General features: G+C 39.4%; 1 protein-coding gene across 4 annotated transcripts in view; it reads right to left on the bottom strand.

Annotated features, from left to right (window-relative positions):
* Positions 1–20227, bottom strand: part of LOC149170318 (methionine aminopeptidase 1D, chloroplastic/mitochondrial-like) — a 320955-nt gene that overhangs the window by 280871 nt on the left and 19857 nt on the right. For 2 of the 4 annotated variants that reach the window (XM_089428985.1, XM_089428984.1), the window contains exons 2-3: positions 4320–4361; positions 3548–3618 (exon numbers count right to left, since the gene is read on the bottom strand). In XM_089428985.1, coding sequence (XP_089285111.1) covers positions 3548–3607 — 60 coding nt within the window. In that variant the 5' untranslated portion in view covers positions 3608–3618; positions 4320–4361. Of the gene's footprint in view, positions 1–3547; positions 3771–4319; positions 4362–20227 lie in introns of all 4 variants that reach the window. The other 2 variants (XM_089428982.1, XM_089428983.1) reach the window with 1 other exon arrangement.

Below are 20227 nucleotides of genomic sequence, written 5' to 3'. Positions count from 1 at the left end.
ATCTTTATAACACAACGCCCCTTCCGGAAGTGTTTGAGGACCAAACACTGCTCCCGTATGCATTGCTTGCGTTGTGGGATGCGAACTCCGGCAACCAAAAACGCAGTCTTAAAATAAGAATGCACGCATGCTTTGATACCAGGCCACCATTACAAAGAAAAAAACGTTGTCTTTATTAAAATAAGAACGCAGCCACCATACAAGAAACGCAGTCGCAGTCTTCATTAAAATACAGTCATGGTTACGACAGCCTTAATACAACTCAGTCATAAGAAAAAAAACGCAGTCACCATAGACTACTTGAATGGAATGAGATAGGTTTTTACCAACAGCAGAAGCGCATCAATAACCTTGTTTGAATGGAATGAGATAGGTTTTTACCAACAGCAGAAAACGCATCAACGCATAGTTCCACGGACAGAGGGCGCAGTCTCCATGTCAGGACAGAGGGCGCAGTCCTCAGCAGTGTCAGGAATCCCTCAGGATGATGCAGCGCTCAGCAGGAGTTACACTATTTTGGGACCTGTGCTCTGATACCATGTCAGGACAGGGTAACTCCACATTGAACGAGAGAAAACACTGATTGATTTTATTCATTAGCTAACACATTATTTATACATATACAAAACGGATCAGTTCATCTTCTAGATGACTGTCCAGCTTCACCTCATCCGTTTCGGATTAGGTGTCAACAAATATAGATAGAGAGAAAGGATGAAAGAAAGAAAAATGATTAAAAAGAAACTCTGCTGACTACTATAAAGAGAAACTCTACCAAACAATGGCCATTCAACCTCACTTTATACTTATAGAACTCTACTCATCTTCAACAAGACATCAACCTCATAATATGCCTTGGTTAAATCATGATACAGTGTGGTGAAGCTAAGGAGATCTCATGAACCTAACCCGATCACCTTGTTAGGAGTGAGGAGGAAAGGAATGAACTCAAACTAATCCAAATTGAACTCTTCCATGAACCTTGTTAAAAGTGGAGAGAAGGGAGGTGCTATAGAGCCAAATTCATGTGTTCTCTCTAGTGGAGTGGAGTGAAGAGACAGAGAAGGCCATGCTCTAGTTTAACTCCCCATGTGCTTTTTCCACTTAACTAAGGATAACTCAACAAAAGAACCTCATCCAAGCTCGTGCACTTAACTAAGCTGAAATGAAATGAAATGAACAAGAGTGAAACTGAGTCAAATCCAATCCAACAAGGTGCCCTAAGATGAGATGTTGGATGTACCACATCACTATTGTGTCACTCCCATGTCATTTCCACATGAAGCATCCTCCCCCTGCCACTTGTCAAACTGCATGGTGACTACCTACTATATATAGAATGCTAAAAATAGCAGTCCCCCTAAAAAAAGGAAAAGATGAAAAATGTATAGAACTGCTAGAGGAACCCTACTAAATATATCATGCCTAAAAACAGGCCTTGCTAAAAATAGAAAGTAATCACATGTCAATGAAATTAAGCTCATCGGATTCAATTTTCTGCAAGGAATCTGAAAATGTGCTCAAAATCGCCATGCAAGCTCGGAAACTTCAACTGCTAAAAATAGCACTGTCTCGCATGTTGCCCGAAAAAGAGCTTATTAAAATCGTGAGCTTGCAAGAATCTCAAATATGTTGTCACCTCTAGCATGCAAGCCTCTGAACTCTAAGTGATAAAAATAGCAGTGTCTTCCAAAACTGACAAAAGTGGCCGTCAAAGGTCTCTAACTCTGGACTAGGCTCAAATCACTAAAAATCCTACATCTAATCTCTATGAGAACCATCTCTGAACTGTGGAAGCAAACTCTGGGAGCTGTTCTGAACACTAGCCCAATGAAAATTGGTTGGCTCATGACTCTCCAAACTGAAAGGGGCAAACCTGAGGGTTAACAAAATCTCAATCCTCGACTAGCATACATGCACCCATAAGGCTTTTTAGAATCCCCCATACTCACTGCAGTTTAGCTCATTCCCTCCTATGGGAGACCAATCTTTATCACCAAGTGCTTCTTGACAACCTTGAGCATTAGGAGAGTCTTAACCTTCCGAAGGTTTCATAGCCAGGTCTTCCCAGTGCTTGATTTGGACATTCCCAAGCAGTGTATTGGCTTCTTCTTTGCAGCAGATGATCAAGCTAAAGCATCTTCATCATCTTCCTCCTCCACCTCCATTTCTGCTTTCAGTGTGATTTATGGGCTATTTGTTCCCCCTCTCATTCTCCACCTACTTATTATGATAATGTGTACCCATTTATCATGTTATCTTTATGCTTTATTCGTTTGGCTACTTCTCTCATTCAATAATTTAGCTTATTTTATTTATACTATTTTTAAGCTTCTCAGTGTTTCTTTGGCATTCCAATAGTTTATCACTACCAGATTGTACATTTTACTCTCATAGACCTAACCTTTTGGTCAATCAAGGACATCAATATAATTATCTTAGCTATTTAACTACAACAAGTTCACCACAGCAACAACAAAGGCTCCTGACTATGAAATAGCAGCGAATGAAACATTAGATATATGCCTTCATGCAAAGTTGTAATCCAATTATAATTAAAATTGATAACTGAACCTGATGATCTGCCAAATCTTATCTACATGTGGATATAGGACTTGACTACTCATAATTTTACTTCTTAATACAGTTTGAACTTATATGTTACATACAAAAGGATTTTACTTTCTGAATCAGTTGCATTATAAATCTTTAATCATCACCTCCAATCCAGAAAACAAAGCTGTTTTAACACGGCATATTTAACGTTATGATAACCAATTAATTTTTAATTCAAAAGCAAATTTTCTTTGATGATTATGGCAAATCAACAAAAGTCTATTCAATAAGTTCTGCCATCCATCTTAAAATACCTGAAGGAAGACTTCATTTATTTCATCCACATATTTTAAAGGTAAATAACCAAGCAACCTGTCCCTGTTAAATCCATTGTTTTCTTCAAAAAAAATATCTTCTTCTTACAGAGACATTTTGTTCTGTCATTAAATTGAAATACACTACAAGCAGTTTAATACAGCAACTAGAAAAGATTGGCAACAGTCATTATCAGCGACTAATGAATCAGTCACCTGCCTTCCTTCATAGGTGTTCTAAATTAGACTATCATCAAAGCTGCCCATGATGATCAGGGTAGCCAACATTTTACGTGTGTAGTGCTCATAAATTTCACTTGATATTCCTGTTGTTTGTACTTTCATTTTTTACTAGTCAGATATGAGAGATTTCAACTGTGAAAACCAGTTACCTTGCAAAATACCACTTCAAAGAAACTAAGTAGTTTTGTTAAACCAGACACATTTGAATTTATGAAAAGCAATTGTTTTAATCCAGATGCACCTAACCATGGATAGAAAACCAAGAAATCAACAAAGGTCACTTCATGTTAATTTCTCCCACCCATCTTAAAATAATTGTAAGAAAGATTTGCAAAAATGACACAAAATCATATATACCCCATAAAACTGGGGAAAGAGTTGTGGAAGAAACTATGCCAAAAGCAAGATGTCCAATGATATAACCATTTATTTACCTTCACAAACGTCCCAGCATATTCCAGAGCAGAAGCAGCAAGTCTGCTAGCATCTCTCATGTAGTGAACACCTGTAGCATCATGTATCTCAGGATCTTTTCCAACAAGAGGAGTTGAATTGGAACCAACATAAGATGGCCGGATAATATGGCTGGGAACACTTTGTATTGGTGAAAGTTTCCAAGGTTTTAATTTTTCCCGCTTTTGTTTCCTATTTAATGTTCTGCCATTGCTCACCATATAATAGCATGTTAGGCACAACCATAAAGACAAATGTTCAAGATAAATTTCACCTTACTTTTGCATTCAAGACTTTTTCAATTGAATTGAAATTATATTACGTGTGCCAATTATGCCCCTGCTTTAACCCTTTACATAAGTTGTTACCCATCTCTATAAACTGTTTCTGACCATACTCCAAGGATGGAGACGTGCTTTTTATTTGTGTACATTATAAGTTCATATATAAACTCTAATTTGAAGCCAAGTGATAGCTAAAACATAGAGATTTATGATTTGCTAGGAATAACCAAATCTAAAGCCACCCAGCACCATCTGTTTTCCATTCTCAAAATGAAAGACCAATTGCAGATGGATCTCAAATAGAAAGAGACGCCAGTATCATGAACGAAACATGTAAGTTATATTCAAGGGTTAATGCACAACTATAAATAAAAAAATTCCATCAAAAGAAGATGGATCACCAAACAACATGGATCCTTCAGAAGTTCCTATGTTATTAAAAATGGTCATTTGAAGCAAGATATGATACCTGGTTGTGCTATAACACTTCTTCAGGTATCCAAAAGTGGTTCTGTAAACAAAATACTAGTTAGAATGTAAAACATTTAAGTCTTATTCTCAAATAAGCAGGCTATCAAATGAAGCCTTTTGATTTGAAATTGCATATCTCTGGATATTATTTTGACCATAGTTTGACATGCAAATCTAAAAAGCATTTATTATAGCACAGCTGCAGGCCTTATACATTATTTCCACACAACACATGCATAACAGAAGTGTCAAGGCTACAAGTCAAAGTGTCTTTCACTTCCAGATCCCTGCATCTTATAAACCATTATGTTATAAACAATACAGCCTGGGCCCTGCATTTCCTCAAGCCTGTGCAATAGTGTCATAGTTTCTGCATTAAAGAATGTAGGAATGCAGAACTAGCATAGAAATAAAATCTAATTTTTGATAGCAAATAAGGGAGAATTGTTTTAAAGTAGTTTATCATTCAACTCAATGAAAACAAATGTGTCTATTCCTAGGTCACCAAAAATGAAAAACACTAACAGAAGAAGAAATGAAACTTGAGAAATATCATGTCTGAAATTCAAGACAATATGCCATGTATGGGGAAAGGGATGGGGTGTTAATGTTATGTTGGCTAATCTTGTCTTAGTGATGTGACCCTTCAAGGGGGCACCTTGTGGTCGCATTGGGTTATGAATATAAAACCATAGCCGTCAGTGTTAGGGGCTATGTCTAAGTTACCCTAAGACCTATACATAACATGTATCTGAACCACATTTGTAATGATCTAAGACATCATTTGATCATTGCAACTCAGTCATTGCTATTCATATCAATGTTGCACAACTCATACTCGTATAAGACTCGTCTGTCTATTGACTCAGCAACCCGTATAAGACTTGGGAACGACCTGTATAAGACTCAGCAAAATAGTAAATACAAAAGAAGAAGAAAAAACAAAAAACAAAAAAAAAAACTAACTTAAAATATGGTAGATTTTAATCACAAAAAAAGAAAAATCAAATAATAAAAAATCAAATTTTGAGGGTCTCCACGGGTCATATGTGGTTCTTCATGGGTTCAATGCAGGTAGCCAAGTTTTATGCAGGTTTTGGCGGGTACAGGTAGATACCGCAGGTTTTATGCGAGTGACCCATCTCGCTATAAAACCCGTCAAGACCAGCGGGTACTCACGAGTCTTATAAGAGTCGTGCTACACTAATTCATATCATAACATAAGGATATGATTGTTGGTCATATCATGTGTTCTCTTGTTTATGGGGTTTATCATTATGATGATTATTTATTAGAGTTAATCATATGATGCTATGATCTATCAATGTTTCTCTAAAAGGGGGACTACAAAATCTATAACTAAAAACAAAATGATGAATTAACAATGTCACATTTATTCATGTCATTGGTATCAAGGATTCTAACTCAATGATGAGAAAACAAAGAGAGTATCGATAAGGGGAGCAAGATACTCATGCCTATTGTTGACCACTACGTGTCAACGACCCATAGCAGTACACCCCCTTTTTTCGCAAAAGGGATAGCGCCTGATCGATGTGTTCATGCCGTCCAGCTATCATCATCAGCCTGAGGATCATGTTATAATGTAAATCCATTCTGCATGTATATGATGTAAATAATCTCAGCAAATCTATGTCGTGTATGTAATTACCTAGGTAAACCTACTTTTCTGGTGATGATCTACATTCCGGGAGGTTTTTTGTCTCACCGATCCATTCTCGGATGGTCGGCAGAGTTTTCCTTCAGTCTTACCCCAAAGCTGGAATGGATTTTGTCACTGGGATCTTAGACGAGTCCTAGTGTTATAGATCGAGTCTATGTAAAAGTGATTTGGGAATAATCATAACTATTTGGTTAGTTTATTTTATTACAAATTACTTGGTCTGCTGGATTATATTTGTGTCGCAAAAATGGGTAGTCTGTGAGGGTCTATTTCAGATGGGTTTCCCCCTTATGATGTAAAAAATATGAAAATTATGATGTAAAGTGTCGTGAGGATTGGAAAAATAATTTATCCCCTCATAGGTTAATTAATTAAATTTTCTAGCCAGAAAATTAATTAAAATCATAAGCCAGAAATTTAATTAATTCTAGGTCCTAGGTAAATTTAAATTCATCAAAAGCAAAATTCGTCGGTCCTTTAAAATTCAAATTTTAAAAGGTCCCAAGACTAAGGTAAATTAATTATTTTGCTAAATTTTAAGCCTTTGGTCCCTGGAGCTTAAGTCAAAGTCAAATTTTTGAAAAAATTAACTCGAAATTTTTATTTTTGAGTTAATTAAAATGAATTTAATTGAAAAATTCGAATTTCCTCAAGAATTTAAAATTTCAACAGATGAGATTAAAAGAAATTTTGATCCTCATCAACGGTCGAGATTGCTTTGACAAGGATCACTCGAACTAGCCGTTGGAGGATTTATCTTTAAATAGGAAGTCATTTGTTAGTCAATTCATCCGATCTTTGAATCGTGTACTAAGCTCTCAAGCTTTTTCTTATACTTTTTTGAATTAATGCAAAAGTATTTGGGGTTTCAACGTGTTGTAGTGTTCCTCTTCATGAATTTATGGTAACATTGTTTTAATTTCTGCTTAATATTATGTGAAAACTGTCAATCAATAGCTCTTTTAGAATAATCTGAATACAGGTATCTTATTCAGTTTGTTGGATCTAGGGTAACATTTTTAATTTTGATTGAAACAACAGGTATCTCTATTTCTTCATAATTTTATTGTTGTTCTATTTCTCTACTTGATTTAATGATTGATCTAGTGTTTGTAGAAGATCTCTCAGGTTCTCATTGAGCGTTTAGGGATAGTCTTCAGTTGGACCAACCAACTCTCAACACATATTTTCTGAAGAGCCTACTTCATATAAGCCTCAGAATTTATCTAACAATAATCTTTTTTTCTGCAGGGTGTTTTTGGGCTAGTACCTCTCTAAAATTTCAAAATCTTTTAAATATTTTGTGGAAATTTTGATAGATCTAGCTATTAAGAACCTTAGATTATCAGGTCTGGGAGCGGAGTTGGACTCATACTCCTCAGATCTGATAGATCTGTAAATTATTTGTATAGATTTGTTATTTACTTGCATAGATCTAAAATTTTGTAACATAATTTTGAATTTTAACACTTGGGTTTTTGAGATTTTCTCTTTTTTTTTACATATTGGGTATTGGGTTTTTCTCTTTTCACTCGTGCAAGAATAGATCTGAGAAATCAGCCAAGAAAATCTTCAGATCTGAGCTAGATCTAGACCTTGGAGGGCAAGATCTAGGCTCAAAGATTGTTTGCAGGAATAGAACTGGGAAATCAGTCAAGTAAATCTTCAGATCTGAGATTTTTTCAAGTAGATCTGGGGGTTTTGAGACAGATCTAGGCCCTGGAGAACAACATCTTGTCCCAAATTTGTTTGCAGGGCCAACAATTAAAGATTTTGCAATAAATCTGAAGATCTAAAGCAAAATATTTTTTTTCAGAACAAGGGTTTCAAGTTTTGGGGCTCTTGAGCCCAGATCTGTCTTCTCCTAGACCAACGCTAGTTCTATTGGGCCTAGTGCTAGCTCTCATTGGCCCTAGATTCCCCTTGCTCCATTTCTGATTTGAATATTTGATTTTCTGAAACTAATCATTGGTGGGTTTTTGCAGAAAATTTGGTAGAAATTTGTGTTTCAAGTATTGAAAATTTTTTTAGCAACTTGGGCAAGTGATCTTCAAGGCCTAGGGCCTAAGGGTTTGATCTCTAAACCATCTTTTTCCTCACTGTTTTCTACAGCAGTCATATATCTTTCTAACAGTGGTGAAAAACACATCTAATTGGTTTGAAATTAACTAAAAAAATTGCTAAATACATTAATAAGTCATTTATGTTTGATGTGTATCAAAAATTTGGCCTCGATCTACATTTTGGGTGACTGTTATCTCTGAATAATTATGTTTCTGAAGTCTGAAATATAACAGTGGCAAAATTTCATGTGGGTTAGCCTAAAATCAGTTCCTAAGTTGTCTAATACATTAAGGAATTAATTTCTTGAGTTGGGCATTCATCATTAGGCTTATTTCATGTTTTAATTGCTAGTTGAAATAAATATATCAATTCTAATATAATTCTGAAAATCACATCATAACAGACTGAAATTTTTTTATAATTCATGTGGGCAAGTTTGGAAAAATTTCGGTAAATTTTTTGGCATAAAAACATCATTGATAGCTTACTGTTTTCATTGTCATATTGTTGTTGTCATAAAGTTTTTCTTACCGCTGTCCTAAAAACTAATTTCTGAAAATTAAATACTTTGTCATGGAATTGTGATAAAATGCATATTGTTGGTTTCATAAACTGAGTATTTTTCGAACATCTGATATTAATTTGTGAAGACGTTTTTGTTCTCTTTGAGCTATAATTGCATTTGAAAGAATCTAGAAGATTTGAAGTAATTTTGTAGTCAAATTATGATATTGCTAAGAAGTTTATCTTTCAATCTTTGTTTAGTGAAGTGAACATTCATTTTGACAATTAAGGGCTTTGATATATAACTTTGATTCTAGAAGATTTAAAATAAGTTTGTGGTTTAATTGTAATATTTTCAGGGGTTTATTTTTAAGTCTTCATCCAATAATGTGAACATTTCATTTGGGTAATTGAGAGCTTTTGCAACATATGTGTTTTCCCTTCCTCGAGTCTAACTTTATCTCATCTTCTGGTGCATTTGCATATAAGTTAGCTTTGCATAATAAAATTGACTCCCAAGCATAAACTTGGTTGATAGAGGCATAGATATTCATCCATCTTTGCTTGAGAACCCTGTTTTTAATAGTACTTAAAATGGTGACCTTGTAGTCGTAAGAGCCACAGCTCTCTGCAGCGCCGGAGGCACCGGGTATGTTAGAATTTCAGGAGAGGTATCGTTAATCACACCTTAGTGTGCTTCCCCTTATCTTCTCTCTGCCAATTACTACGAAATCAGGTTCAACGCAGAAAGGATTGAAGGATTCATGTTTAAATAGGCATTTAACTCAAATAAACCAAGATTCTTGCATCTCACATTAGTTTTAAGATCTGCATTTCATATAAGATAGTCATTCTTCTAAGCAATAGTTGATAATTGATTACTTGGTCTTCATTTCCCTAGCAAGATCATTGACTCCATAAGGCACTGGTATCAATCATTTAAAACCTAATCAAATCCTAAATCTTTCTAAATCTTAATCAAGTACTTGATCGCCTCACTGTGTCTCCCGAACTGGTTGGTTTCCAACTAGTTCTTCTTTTTCCATTTTTCCATAGGGTCTACGCCCCTTAGCCTACTATAGGGAGACAGCTTAAACGGAGAGATTGGGGATCAAGCTGACAACCCCTGATCTGAGCGTTTTCGCGGTTCCTAAACATTCTGTGCGACAACACCTATCAAAGAGTGCACTCACAATATCAATTGGCCACCAGAAATGGTGTCATTCATTAACAAAGTAGATAAGTACATGGTTAGTAGTCAGAACATCAACTCCAAGAGAGCTCAAGGGCCTTCATCACAGAACTGCTCATGCCTCTTTCAATCCTACTACTCAAAGATCAATACTAACCATGTCAATAGCATCATAAAGGAACCAACACCAACCATTAATACACTAAATTATTTAACTATGAGTGGGCCAAGAATATGGATGTATGAAAGAAGAGAAAGGGGAAGATGTGAAGAATAAGAGATCCCTTGACTTTTACCCCCTCTCCCCCATTTTTGATCAAGATGCAATTTTGCATAGCAAAAACCCAATAATATCTATTATCCCTAGATCCAAGAATAGTGTTATGCAAGGTCACCCTCTTGAAAAAGAAATCCCACAAATAGAAGCATGAGATAAGAGGATAAGATAAGAAGATGAAATAAGCCCAAGTATGTCGCTCCACATGGCAATAGTAGGTCTTCCCCAAGATAAGAACAAATCTCCAAAAGAAAGCATGCTTCCTCTTCAAGTTGGGTAATCCATATGGACTAAGATAGTTGCCCTCTAAGTTTGACCAATATTGCCACAAAAAGCATGAGGTTGGGCACTCAAGTATAGGCCTTGTCCAATCATAACATATGCACCAAGAAAGCAACCAACGAACTCCCAAGAGTGGACCAGTAATCAACAATTAAGAAGGAATCCAAGAATAAAAAATTGATTTGCCCAAACGAGGGTTCTTGATAAAAATGAGAGCATCTCCAAAGATAGCTCAAGTGGAGCACTGCACATGTACACACACAGAATTGTTGACCTCATTTATAGCCAAGGGGATTTAATCACAAGGTAATGTGATTATGATCTACTCAATATGTTCAAAAGACTTATCATCTACTTTGCCCTACTCACATTTCATGACCCCACATAACACCTTGACAAAAAGGGGGTATCTGTAGGAAAATCAAAGTAATTGTAGATTATAGTTGACTTTCCTTACTTGAAATTACTTGTGATATTAGTTGGCTTTATATTACATTTATTTCGTCTTCATCAAGAAATTACCAAAACATGAAGATCACAAAGAACACAAGATATATGCTCCAAGCCAGGGCAAAACCCAGAAAGAATACTTCTCTTCTTATAGAATCAAATCAAAATGAGACCTCCAAGACCCAAAGACCAAAGTCAAGATTCCTTCCAAGCACCAAGTTAGCCCTCCAATAAGATCTCTTCCAAACAAGTCAAAGTCTACCAAAGTCAACAAAGGTCAAACTCTCCAAAATTTGCTTCTGTCAAAACTTTGGCTCTGCAACATCAGGTCTGCAATTCAGACCTACAACTCGCACAGAAACTCTATAACGATGAGTCTTGTTATAGACTTGAAACGTCGACACAAAAATGGCTACTATGGATCATATTCTGAATTCTCAAAACACTCAAAACCCTAATTCTCTCGCACTTGTGGGCAAAAAAGATCATATTTTTAGGTCTTCTTCCTTCGCTTTGACTTCTCCTTTCTTCCTTGACTTTTCACTCTAGATTGCCTTCTTATCTTGTTGCAAATCGAACTTGTGAAGTGTCTCCAAATGAGTCGAAGTCTCATGCTATATATACACTTCTCAAGAGGTTGAATAGGCCTCTTCTAGGCCGACTTCTCCTTAGCAGGGCCAACTTGGTCTTGGAGGACAAAATGACTTTCTAGACTCAAAAAATAATGATTTTCTTTTGTTACAACAAGTCCAAATAGGACTACAATACATGACAAAAATTCTTCTTTGACTCAACAAGCCCTAGAAGCATGAAGAACATGCTTTGACCTAGACTTTGAGCATGAAACCCATGCTTGAATAAATACAAATTATTTTTCTCTTTTAAGGTTTTATATAAAATATACAATGTCATGATTACAAAAATTCATTATGAAGACCGAATCTAGTTACATTCTCCAATAGTCCCATCCCTAAAGCTTGCTCTTAGGAGTCATAAGGTACTTTTACAAAAATGTAGGCATGAGGAAAATTGACAGTTAATGATCGATTGGTAGATGGTTGATGAGTTGCTCATTTTAATTTGATATATTGGACGGTTATTGTCATGGTTATGTAGTTGCATTCCTTTCTCATTTGCATTATTTAATTTAACATGCTCGTGATTTTTTTGTGTATATAGTAATCACCACTTCAAGAGATGATTTAACTATGGTGAGTAAAAACATTGTATGCACTCACCATATGGTAGCAATGTATAGTGCACTTGAAATAACATTGAGCAACTTTTATGGTGGATGTTCCTTAGTGTTTGATGTTGCTGGATGTTGGGAAGGCATATGTTATATGGTATGTTATGGTGGGAAGGTTCACTGGTATTACATAGTTTACATGTGGTATATAATTCACCACCCATGCATGGGAATTTAGCTTGACAATGCATTTAACATGAAGATTGTGTCCTCTCTTGCTTGTTGATCTGAGGTCTCTTTGACCCTATTCTAGGGCTTCAACCCTTCTCACTGTTGATTTCTAGTAGCATTGGATGTGCTCTAAGTCTCAAATTTTGTAGGGAGGCTTACACACATGCATTCTCCAATACCCAACAATCGTTTTGGGAAATTCCAACCAGAGACAATTTTATTAAAATAATTAATTATTTTAATGGGTCCCTAAGTCTAAACTTAGGAAATTAAAATAATTAATGGGTATTAAACTAAACTGTGTGTGAAACTTCTAGAAGAAGGTAGAGATCAAGTCAATATGATCCTAGTCATTGATTAGGATCTAATCTGGGCCGTTGATTGATCAACGAGAGGATTATAAGAGAAGACTTGATGGGCACTTGGAGAACAGAGAGAGAGAGAGAGAGTTTAGAAGATCGGATTTCTGATGCAGAGCAGCTGCCGATGAGAAATTCAAAGTGAGCTTTTGCAGTAAGGGGTAGGGATAGTATCAGAAGGGAAATCTTTCCCGGTCGGAGAATACTCAACAGAGAAGACAGAGGGAGATCTAGTAGTGGCAGCACAGAGCCAGAGGGGTTGACGCAAAGCTACGCAGGCCCACGCAGAGGCAGCGCAAAAGCCGAGAGGAAGTCTGAAAATTTGTTGGGGGGTTCGATTTCAGAAGCTAGGAGCCGGGGTGTGAGACCGAGAGGCAGAAATCGAAGTTCCTGGGCAGCAAATCAATCAGCTGGAGGAGTGGTGTTGTCCCCAGAGGGTTTGACGCTAGGCTGACGCAAACACTACGTAGAGGCAACGCAGAGGTAGCCAAGGGCAGTTATTCATGGGCTGAATCGGCCAGGATTTCCAGTGATAGTATGAGGTAATCTCACAGATCTCTCTGTCAGTGATATTCTCTGTAACTGGATTGTCGGGAAGGCATCCAGAAGTTGTACTCAGAAATTACTATTGCTTAATAATAAAACCCTCAAAGCTGCTGCACCGGCTTTCCTGCATTGGGTTTTTCCAGGGACATTTGTCCAAAAATAACTGTCATTGTGTTGTATATATTTCCTATTCAGTTTCTTGTTTCCGCATATTATTTTAAATAGTGAATGTTGCAGTTGCATTTACTTCGTATTTACCGTAGAACATAGTAAATAACTTGTATGGCTTAACAAGTAGGAGAAGTAACATCAGCTTGCTACAGTAAGGATTCCAGATTTAGGAATTTTCAAATGGTATCAGAGTTGCAGGTGAAGCAAGAAGAACACAGCCGGAAGACCCAGCGTTGAAGGAAGAAGGGAGTTCGAAATTCCTGCAAAGGAAGAAATTCGAATCCCCTGAGGGTTTGCGTAGTTTTGGCCAAGAGGGCTAGATTTTCGTGGTAAATCACTCTCGAAGTGAGTCGACAGAGAGGTAAGATTTCCAAATTGAAATATGTCAGCAGCAGAGGGAGCAGCGCAGCAGAAGCTTCAGCGAAGAGGGGTTTTTCTGGTGGAACGCAGTTTTCTACAAGCAGTTGTTGGGCAGAAAGATGTCAAAGGGAAGAGAGACACGATTGAAGGAATTCTTCCTCAGAGGGCTTCCAGCCTAGGAGTCTGAATTCTTACTAGTTGAGCAGCAACAGAGGGGCAGATCTACAAGCTCCAGAAGGGAGTGTGTAGGCCAGTCCAGTGCCGCGCACAGGAGAGAGGAGGCTATTCTACATTTCTATTTGGCAGAGATGATAGCCAGTGGATTGAAAGATCAGGACAGGTTGGATGGGGCATCCAACTATGTAATCTGGAAGGCAAGGATGTCATGCCTTCTGGATGAGAATTTTCTCAAACGCTACGTCGACAGCGTGGTTGCTCAGCCCACAGATCCAGATCAGCTCAAGAAGTATAAGGGAGAAATGGCGAAGACAAAACAGATGATCCTCGACGAAGTGAAGGATCATATAGTCTATCACATAGCTAGTAGAAACATTGCCAAGGAGATGTGGGATCCATTGTCGACGTTGTATCAAGGATCTTCCGAGTAGCAAAAGATGTACTTGGAGCAGAAGATGAGATCTATGCAGATGTAGAAGGGGGAACGCATTGATCTGTTCCTCACGAAGCTTCGGGAGACCAGAGATGAATTGGCAATTGTGGGGTCAACACCTCAAGGTTCTAAGATGGTAAGATTGGCCCTCAATTCAATGTCTGAGGAGTGGCAAGCCTTTGTCCAGAGCATCCTGTGCAGGGCGACTTTGCCAAACTAGGATGAGATGTGGGCAGCTCTTAAGCAAGAGGAGTTGAGGAAGGACTTGGTCAAGTGTAAACTTGATGGAAGCAACAGCAATGGGTCACCCAAGGAGGAGGAAGAGAATGCAGCCCTCGCATCCAAGGGGCAACAGGAGCAACAGAGGCGGAAGAAGGACGCTTCGAAGATCAAATGCTTCAGGTGTGGTGAACTCTGTCACTACATAACACAGTGTCCTCTCACGAAGTAAGACAAAGATGAGAAGCATGATCCGAAGGTTGCAGCCACGAAGATCGAGGAGGAAGAGTTTCCTATGATAGCTGAGATACCTCCAGGAGGGAGGTGGGCTGATTTAGAGTTGTAGTTCGAAAGAGCTACAGATGGGCAGGATCCTTGAGGAGCCCACCTCTCAAATCAATTCCTTGCTACAGGAGCCCAGATCAATATGGACCAGTGTTGGTGTAAAGGAGTGTCAGAGTGATAATTGTAGTGGCTAGGAGGACTAGAGACTGAGCAGCGCAGAGCAGAGTTTCCAGCAGTGCACATGGCATAGAGCAGAGGGCAGTAGCAGCGCAGAGGATTCAGAGGGTCAGCGCAGAGACTAGCAGCAGTCAGACTCCAGCTACGAGATGCATCATATTTGTTGATTTGGGGTAGCATCGGATGTGCTCTAAGCCTCAAATTTTGCAGGGAGGCTTGGGCACAGGTATTCCAAAGAACCCAAAAAGTGTTTTGGAAAATTCTACCCAAATGTGATTTTATTAAAATAGTTAGTATTTTTAATGGGATTCCTAAGTCTTAACTTAGGAAAATTAAAATATTAATGGATATTAATCTAATCAGGGGTGAAACTTCTAGAAAAAGCCATGGATCAAGCCAAAACGATTTGAGCCTTTGATTATGTTTTAATCTAGGTCGTTGGTTGTCCAACAGGAAGATATAAGAAGGCGCTTGAGGGTCATTTGGAAAATACACAGAGAGAGAATCGATTTTCTGAAGTGAGAAATTCTCAGGAGGAAAAATCAATTGAAGAGATCTCTTGCAGCAGAGGGGCAATGAGAATCCGGAAGAAGGAATTTCTGGAGAGTACGAGGAAGAGGGAGAACAGAAAGACAACCAGAGGAAGGCTAGCGTTGGCCCACGCAGTGCTGACACAGAGGCAGCGCAATCCTTGAGGGGAAGTCGAGTTTCCTACTGAGGAAAGTCGAAATTCAGTTGCTAAAAGCAAGGGTGTGAGTCTAGGAGGTAGAAGGTCGATTTCTCAACCAGCATAAGATCCAGAGGAGAGGCAGTGTAATACTTAGGAGGGATGACGCAGAATCTGCTGAGGGTGACGCAGTTTTGCGTAGAGGCCATGCAGAGGGTGACGTAGAGCCTCCAGAGCAGCAGGATCAGTCACTGATTCTCCAGTGACAGGGTGAGATCATTTCACCAGTCTTTTGTTCAGTATTCTCTCTGTATCGGATTGCTAGTTGAGCATCCTAGAATTGTACTCAGATTTTCTCCTACATAATAATAAAACCCTCAGAGTTGTTGCACCGGTTTTCCCGCATTGGGTTTTTCCGGGGACATTTTGTCCAAAAATAATTGTGTCCTATGTGTTTCTATTTTCCTTGCTCAGTTTCTATGTTTCAGAATCATATTTAATTGGTGTAGGCTGCTTCAGTAATTTGCTTCGATATTTCATGAAGAAATCTGAAATAAGTTTGTAATGTTATTTACAATCTAGGAGAAGTAGATTCAACTGGTTGCAGTAGGATTCCTGAGATTGTTAGATCTAGGAATTTTCAATGGTATTAGAGTTGTTGATGTGAAACAGGGAAGAGAAAATCTAGCACTGAAGCAAGGGCAAACTTGCTGCAGCAAGCAGCGGTTCGAATCCCCTGAGGGATAGCACAGTTCTAGCCAGAAGGGCTACATTTTCATGGGTGTCTCTCTTTGAGTGAGCCGACGGAAAGGTAAGACCTCCAGATCGAAAACTTGCCAAGGCAGAGGGAGCTACGCAAAGCCACGCAGAGCTAGAGGGACGCAGTTTTCTGCAAGCTAAGTGCTGGGCAGAAAAGTCGTCAGAAGGAAGAAGCAGATCACATAGTGAGGGAATACTTCCTCAATAATTTCTTGCCAAGGAAATCATCTTTTCTCATTTGCAGAGCAGCAAAGGAGCAGCAACTTACCAGCTCCATCAGGGAGTGCGTAAGTCAGCTTAAGAGCTATCCAGTAGGGAGAAAGAGGGAGTTGTTCGACAGTTTTCGGAGGATATGGAAACTAGTGGCTTGAGGAATCAAGACAGGTTGGAGGGGGCTTCCAACTATGGAATCTGGAAGGCTAGAATGACCTTCCTTCTAGATGAGCATGCCCTCAAGACATATGTTGATAATGTGGCAGTTGTCCCGGCAGATGTAGATCCGCTGAAGAAGTACAGAGCTGAGATGGCTAAGGTGAAGAGGATGATCCAGGATGGAGTCAAGGATCACGTGGTGTGCCACGTTGCTAGCAAAGAGACCACTAAGGAGATGTGGGATGCCTTGGCCACATTGTATCAGGGATCTTCCGAGCAGCGGCAGATGTACTTAGAGCAAAAGCTGAGATCTGCTCAGACGTGGAAGGGAGAACGTGTGGATTCGTTCCTCACGAAACTGAAGGAAACCCGTGATGAGCTATCAGCTGCGGGACATACACCTCAACATTTAGAGTTAGTGAGACCGGCTCTAAATTCCGTCTCAAATGATTGGCAAATCTTTGTCCTGAGTATCTTGGGAAGAGCAACATTGCAAAATTGGGACGAGATGTGGGCACCTCTGAAACAAGAAGAGCTGAGGAGAGCTGAGGAGAGACCTGCTCAAGATCAAACTTGACGGGAGCAACAGCAACAGTGGGTCAAAGCCCAAAGTGGAGGAGGAGGATAACGCGGCCCTTGCATCAAAGGGACAGTAGGGGCAATAGAGATGAAAGAAGGACATCTCCAAGGTGAAGAGCTTTAGATGTGGCGAGATGGACCACTATGCATCCCAGTCTCCTTTGAAGAAAAAGGACAAGGATGAGAAGCATGATCCTAAGGTTGCAGCCGCAAAGATCGAACAAGAGGAGTTCGCCATGACAGCTAAGATACCTCCAAGAGGGAGGGGGGCTGATATAGAACTGTAGTTCGATAGAGCTACTGATGAGCAGGATCCTTGAGGAGCCCACCTCTTGGATCGTCACCTTGCTACGGGAGCCCATGATCAGTAGTAGCGGGATGGTGGAATTTCAGTTGGTGCCATGGAGTGTTGATTCGACAGATGCAATGGTTAGTAGAGCCAGAATGTGAGTAGCGCAGAGAAAAGAGGCAACAGTGCGAGGAGGCACAGTGCAAAGCTTCAATAGCGCAGTGGCTTCAGAGGCAGTGTGGGACTAGCAATAGTTAGGATTTCAGCATCGAGGAGTATCCACTGGATACTTGTCTAGTTTGGGTGTTTTTCGGTTGCTTCTCTCAGCAGCTAAGTTGTAGTGCAGATGCAGTGTTGGGTAGCAGGACCAGCAGCAACACGGATGCAAAGGGAGCTGAAATACAGATGTAGCATTGGTAGTGGCAGTGTCAAAGGCAGCAGTACAGTAGCAGCAGCAGTGCAGTGGTTGGTGGACAGCAGGTTAAACATCAGTAGCACAGAGACGATGCTTCAGAGTTAGAGCGGTATGCAGAGAGGCAGTGTATTGCTAGAGCACATTCCTCGCTAAGAGGGAGTGTTGATTTAGGGTAGCATCAGATGTGCTCTAAGCCTCAAATTTTGCAGGGAGGCTTGGGCACAGGTATTACAAAGAACCCAGAAAGTGTTTTGGGAAATTCTACCCATAAGTGAATTTATTAAAATAATTAATATTTTTAATGGAGTTCCTAAGTCTAAACTTAGGAAAATTAAAATATTGATGGGTATTATTCTAATCAGGGGTGAAACTTCTAGAAAAAGCAATGGATCAAGCCAAAACGATTTGAGCCTTTGATTATGTTTTAATCTAGGTCGTTGGTTGTCCAACAGGAAGATATAGAAGGGGCTTGAGGGTCATTTGGAAAATACACACATAGAGATAGAGAAAATTGATTTTCTGAAGTGAGAAGTTCTCAGGAGGAAAAATCGATTAAAGAGATCTCTTGTAGTAGAGAGACAGTGAGAATCCGAAAGAAGGAATTTCCAGAGAGTACGAGGCAAAGGGAGAACAGAAAGACGTCTAGAGGAACGCTGACGCTGGCCCACGCACTGCTGACGCAGAGGAAGCACAGTCCTTGAGGGGAAGTCGAGTTTCCTACTGAGGTAAGTCGAAATTCAGTTGTCAAAAGCTAGGGTGTGAGTCTGGAAGGCAGAAGGTCGATTTCTCAGCCAGCAGAGGACCACAGGAGAGACAGCGTAATACCCAAGAGGGGTGATGCAAAATCTGCCCAGGGTAACGCAATTCTGCACAGAGGCCACGCAGAGGGTGACGGAGAGCCTCCAGAGCAGCAGGATCAGTCATTGATTCTCCAAGATCATTTCACTAGTCTTTTGTTCAGTATTCTCTCTGTATCGAATTGCTAGTTAAGCATCCTAGAATTGTACTCAGATTTTCTCCTGCATAATAATAAAACCCTCAGAGGTGCTGCACCGGTTTTCCCGCATTGGGTTTTTCCGGGGACATTTTGTCCAAAAATAATTGTGTCCTATGTGTTTCTATTTTCCTTGCTCAGTTTCTATGTTTCATAATCATATTTAATTGGCGCAGGTTGCTTCAGTAATTTGCTTTGATATTTCATGAGGAAATATGAAATAAGTTTGTAATGTTATTTACAATCTAGGAGAAGTAAATTCAGCTGGTTGTAGTAGGATTCCTGAGATTGTTAGATCTAGGAATTTTCACAATATTGAACACCAGTTCAGTAATTTGGGATGCTTTTCCGTTGTTGATGAATAGCAGTAGTAGTTGGAGAAGGTTGCAGTGCAGATGCAGTTGGTAGTGGCAGTGCCACCAGCAGCACAGATGCAGAATTGAGAGGAAGTTGCAGTACGAATGCAGTGTTAAGAGTGGCAGGGTCAGCAGCAGTACAGATGCAGCATTTGCGCGGTAGTTGGTGGACAAGATGTCAAACATCAGCAACACAGAAAGAAATGTTACAAAACAAAGTGATGCTTCAGTAGGGTGCATTGCTAAAGCACATTCCTTGCTAAGAGGGAGTGTTGATTTCTGGTAGCATCGGATGTGCCCTAAGTCTCAAATTTTGCAGGGAGGCTTAGAGACATGCATTCTCCAATACCCAGAAATTGTTTTGGGAAATTCCAGCGAAGACAGTTTTATTAAAATAATTAATTATTTTAATGGGTCCCTAAGTCTAAACTTAGGAAATTAAAATAATTAATGGGTATTAATCTAAACTGTGGGTGAAACTTCTAGAAGGCGGCAGAGATCAAGTCAATATGATCCTAGCCATTGATTAGGATCTAATCTAGGTCATTGATTGATCAACGAGAGGATTATAAGAGAAGGCTTGATGGGAACTTGGAGAACACAGACAGAGAGAGTTCAGAAGGTCGAATTTCTAAAGCAAAACAGTTGCCGGTGAGAAATTCGAAGTGAGCTTTTGCAATGAGGGGCAGGGATAGTATCCGAAGGGAAATCTTTCCTGGTCGAAGAATACTCAATAGAGAAGGCAGAGGGAGGTCTAGCAGTGGCAGTACAGATCCAGAGGGGCTAACGCATATCTACGGAGGCCCACGCAGAGGCAATGTAGACTGACGCAGACGCAGTGCAGAAGCCGAGAGGAAGTCCGAAAATTTGTTGGG

This window comes from Pinus tabuliformis, chromosome 4_2, assembly GCF_031772625.1.
Source record: "Pinus tabuliformis cultivar Carrire ecotype Pingquan chromosome 4_2, CPIR1, whole genome shotgun sequence".
Classification (NCBI taxonomy): domain Eukaryota; kingdom Viridiplantae; phylum Streptophyta; class Pinopsida; order Pinales; family Pinaceae; genus Pinus; species Pinus tabuliformis.
This window is presented reverse-complemented; position numbering and strand designations above follow the sequence as displayed.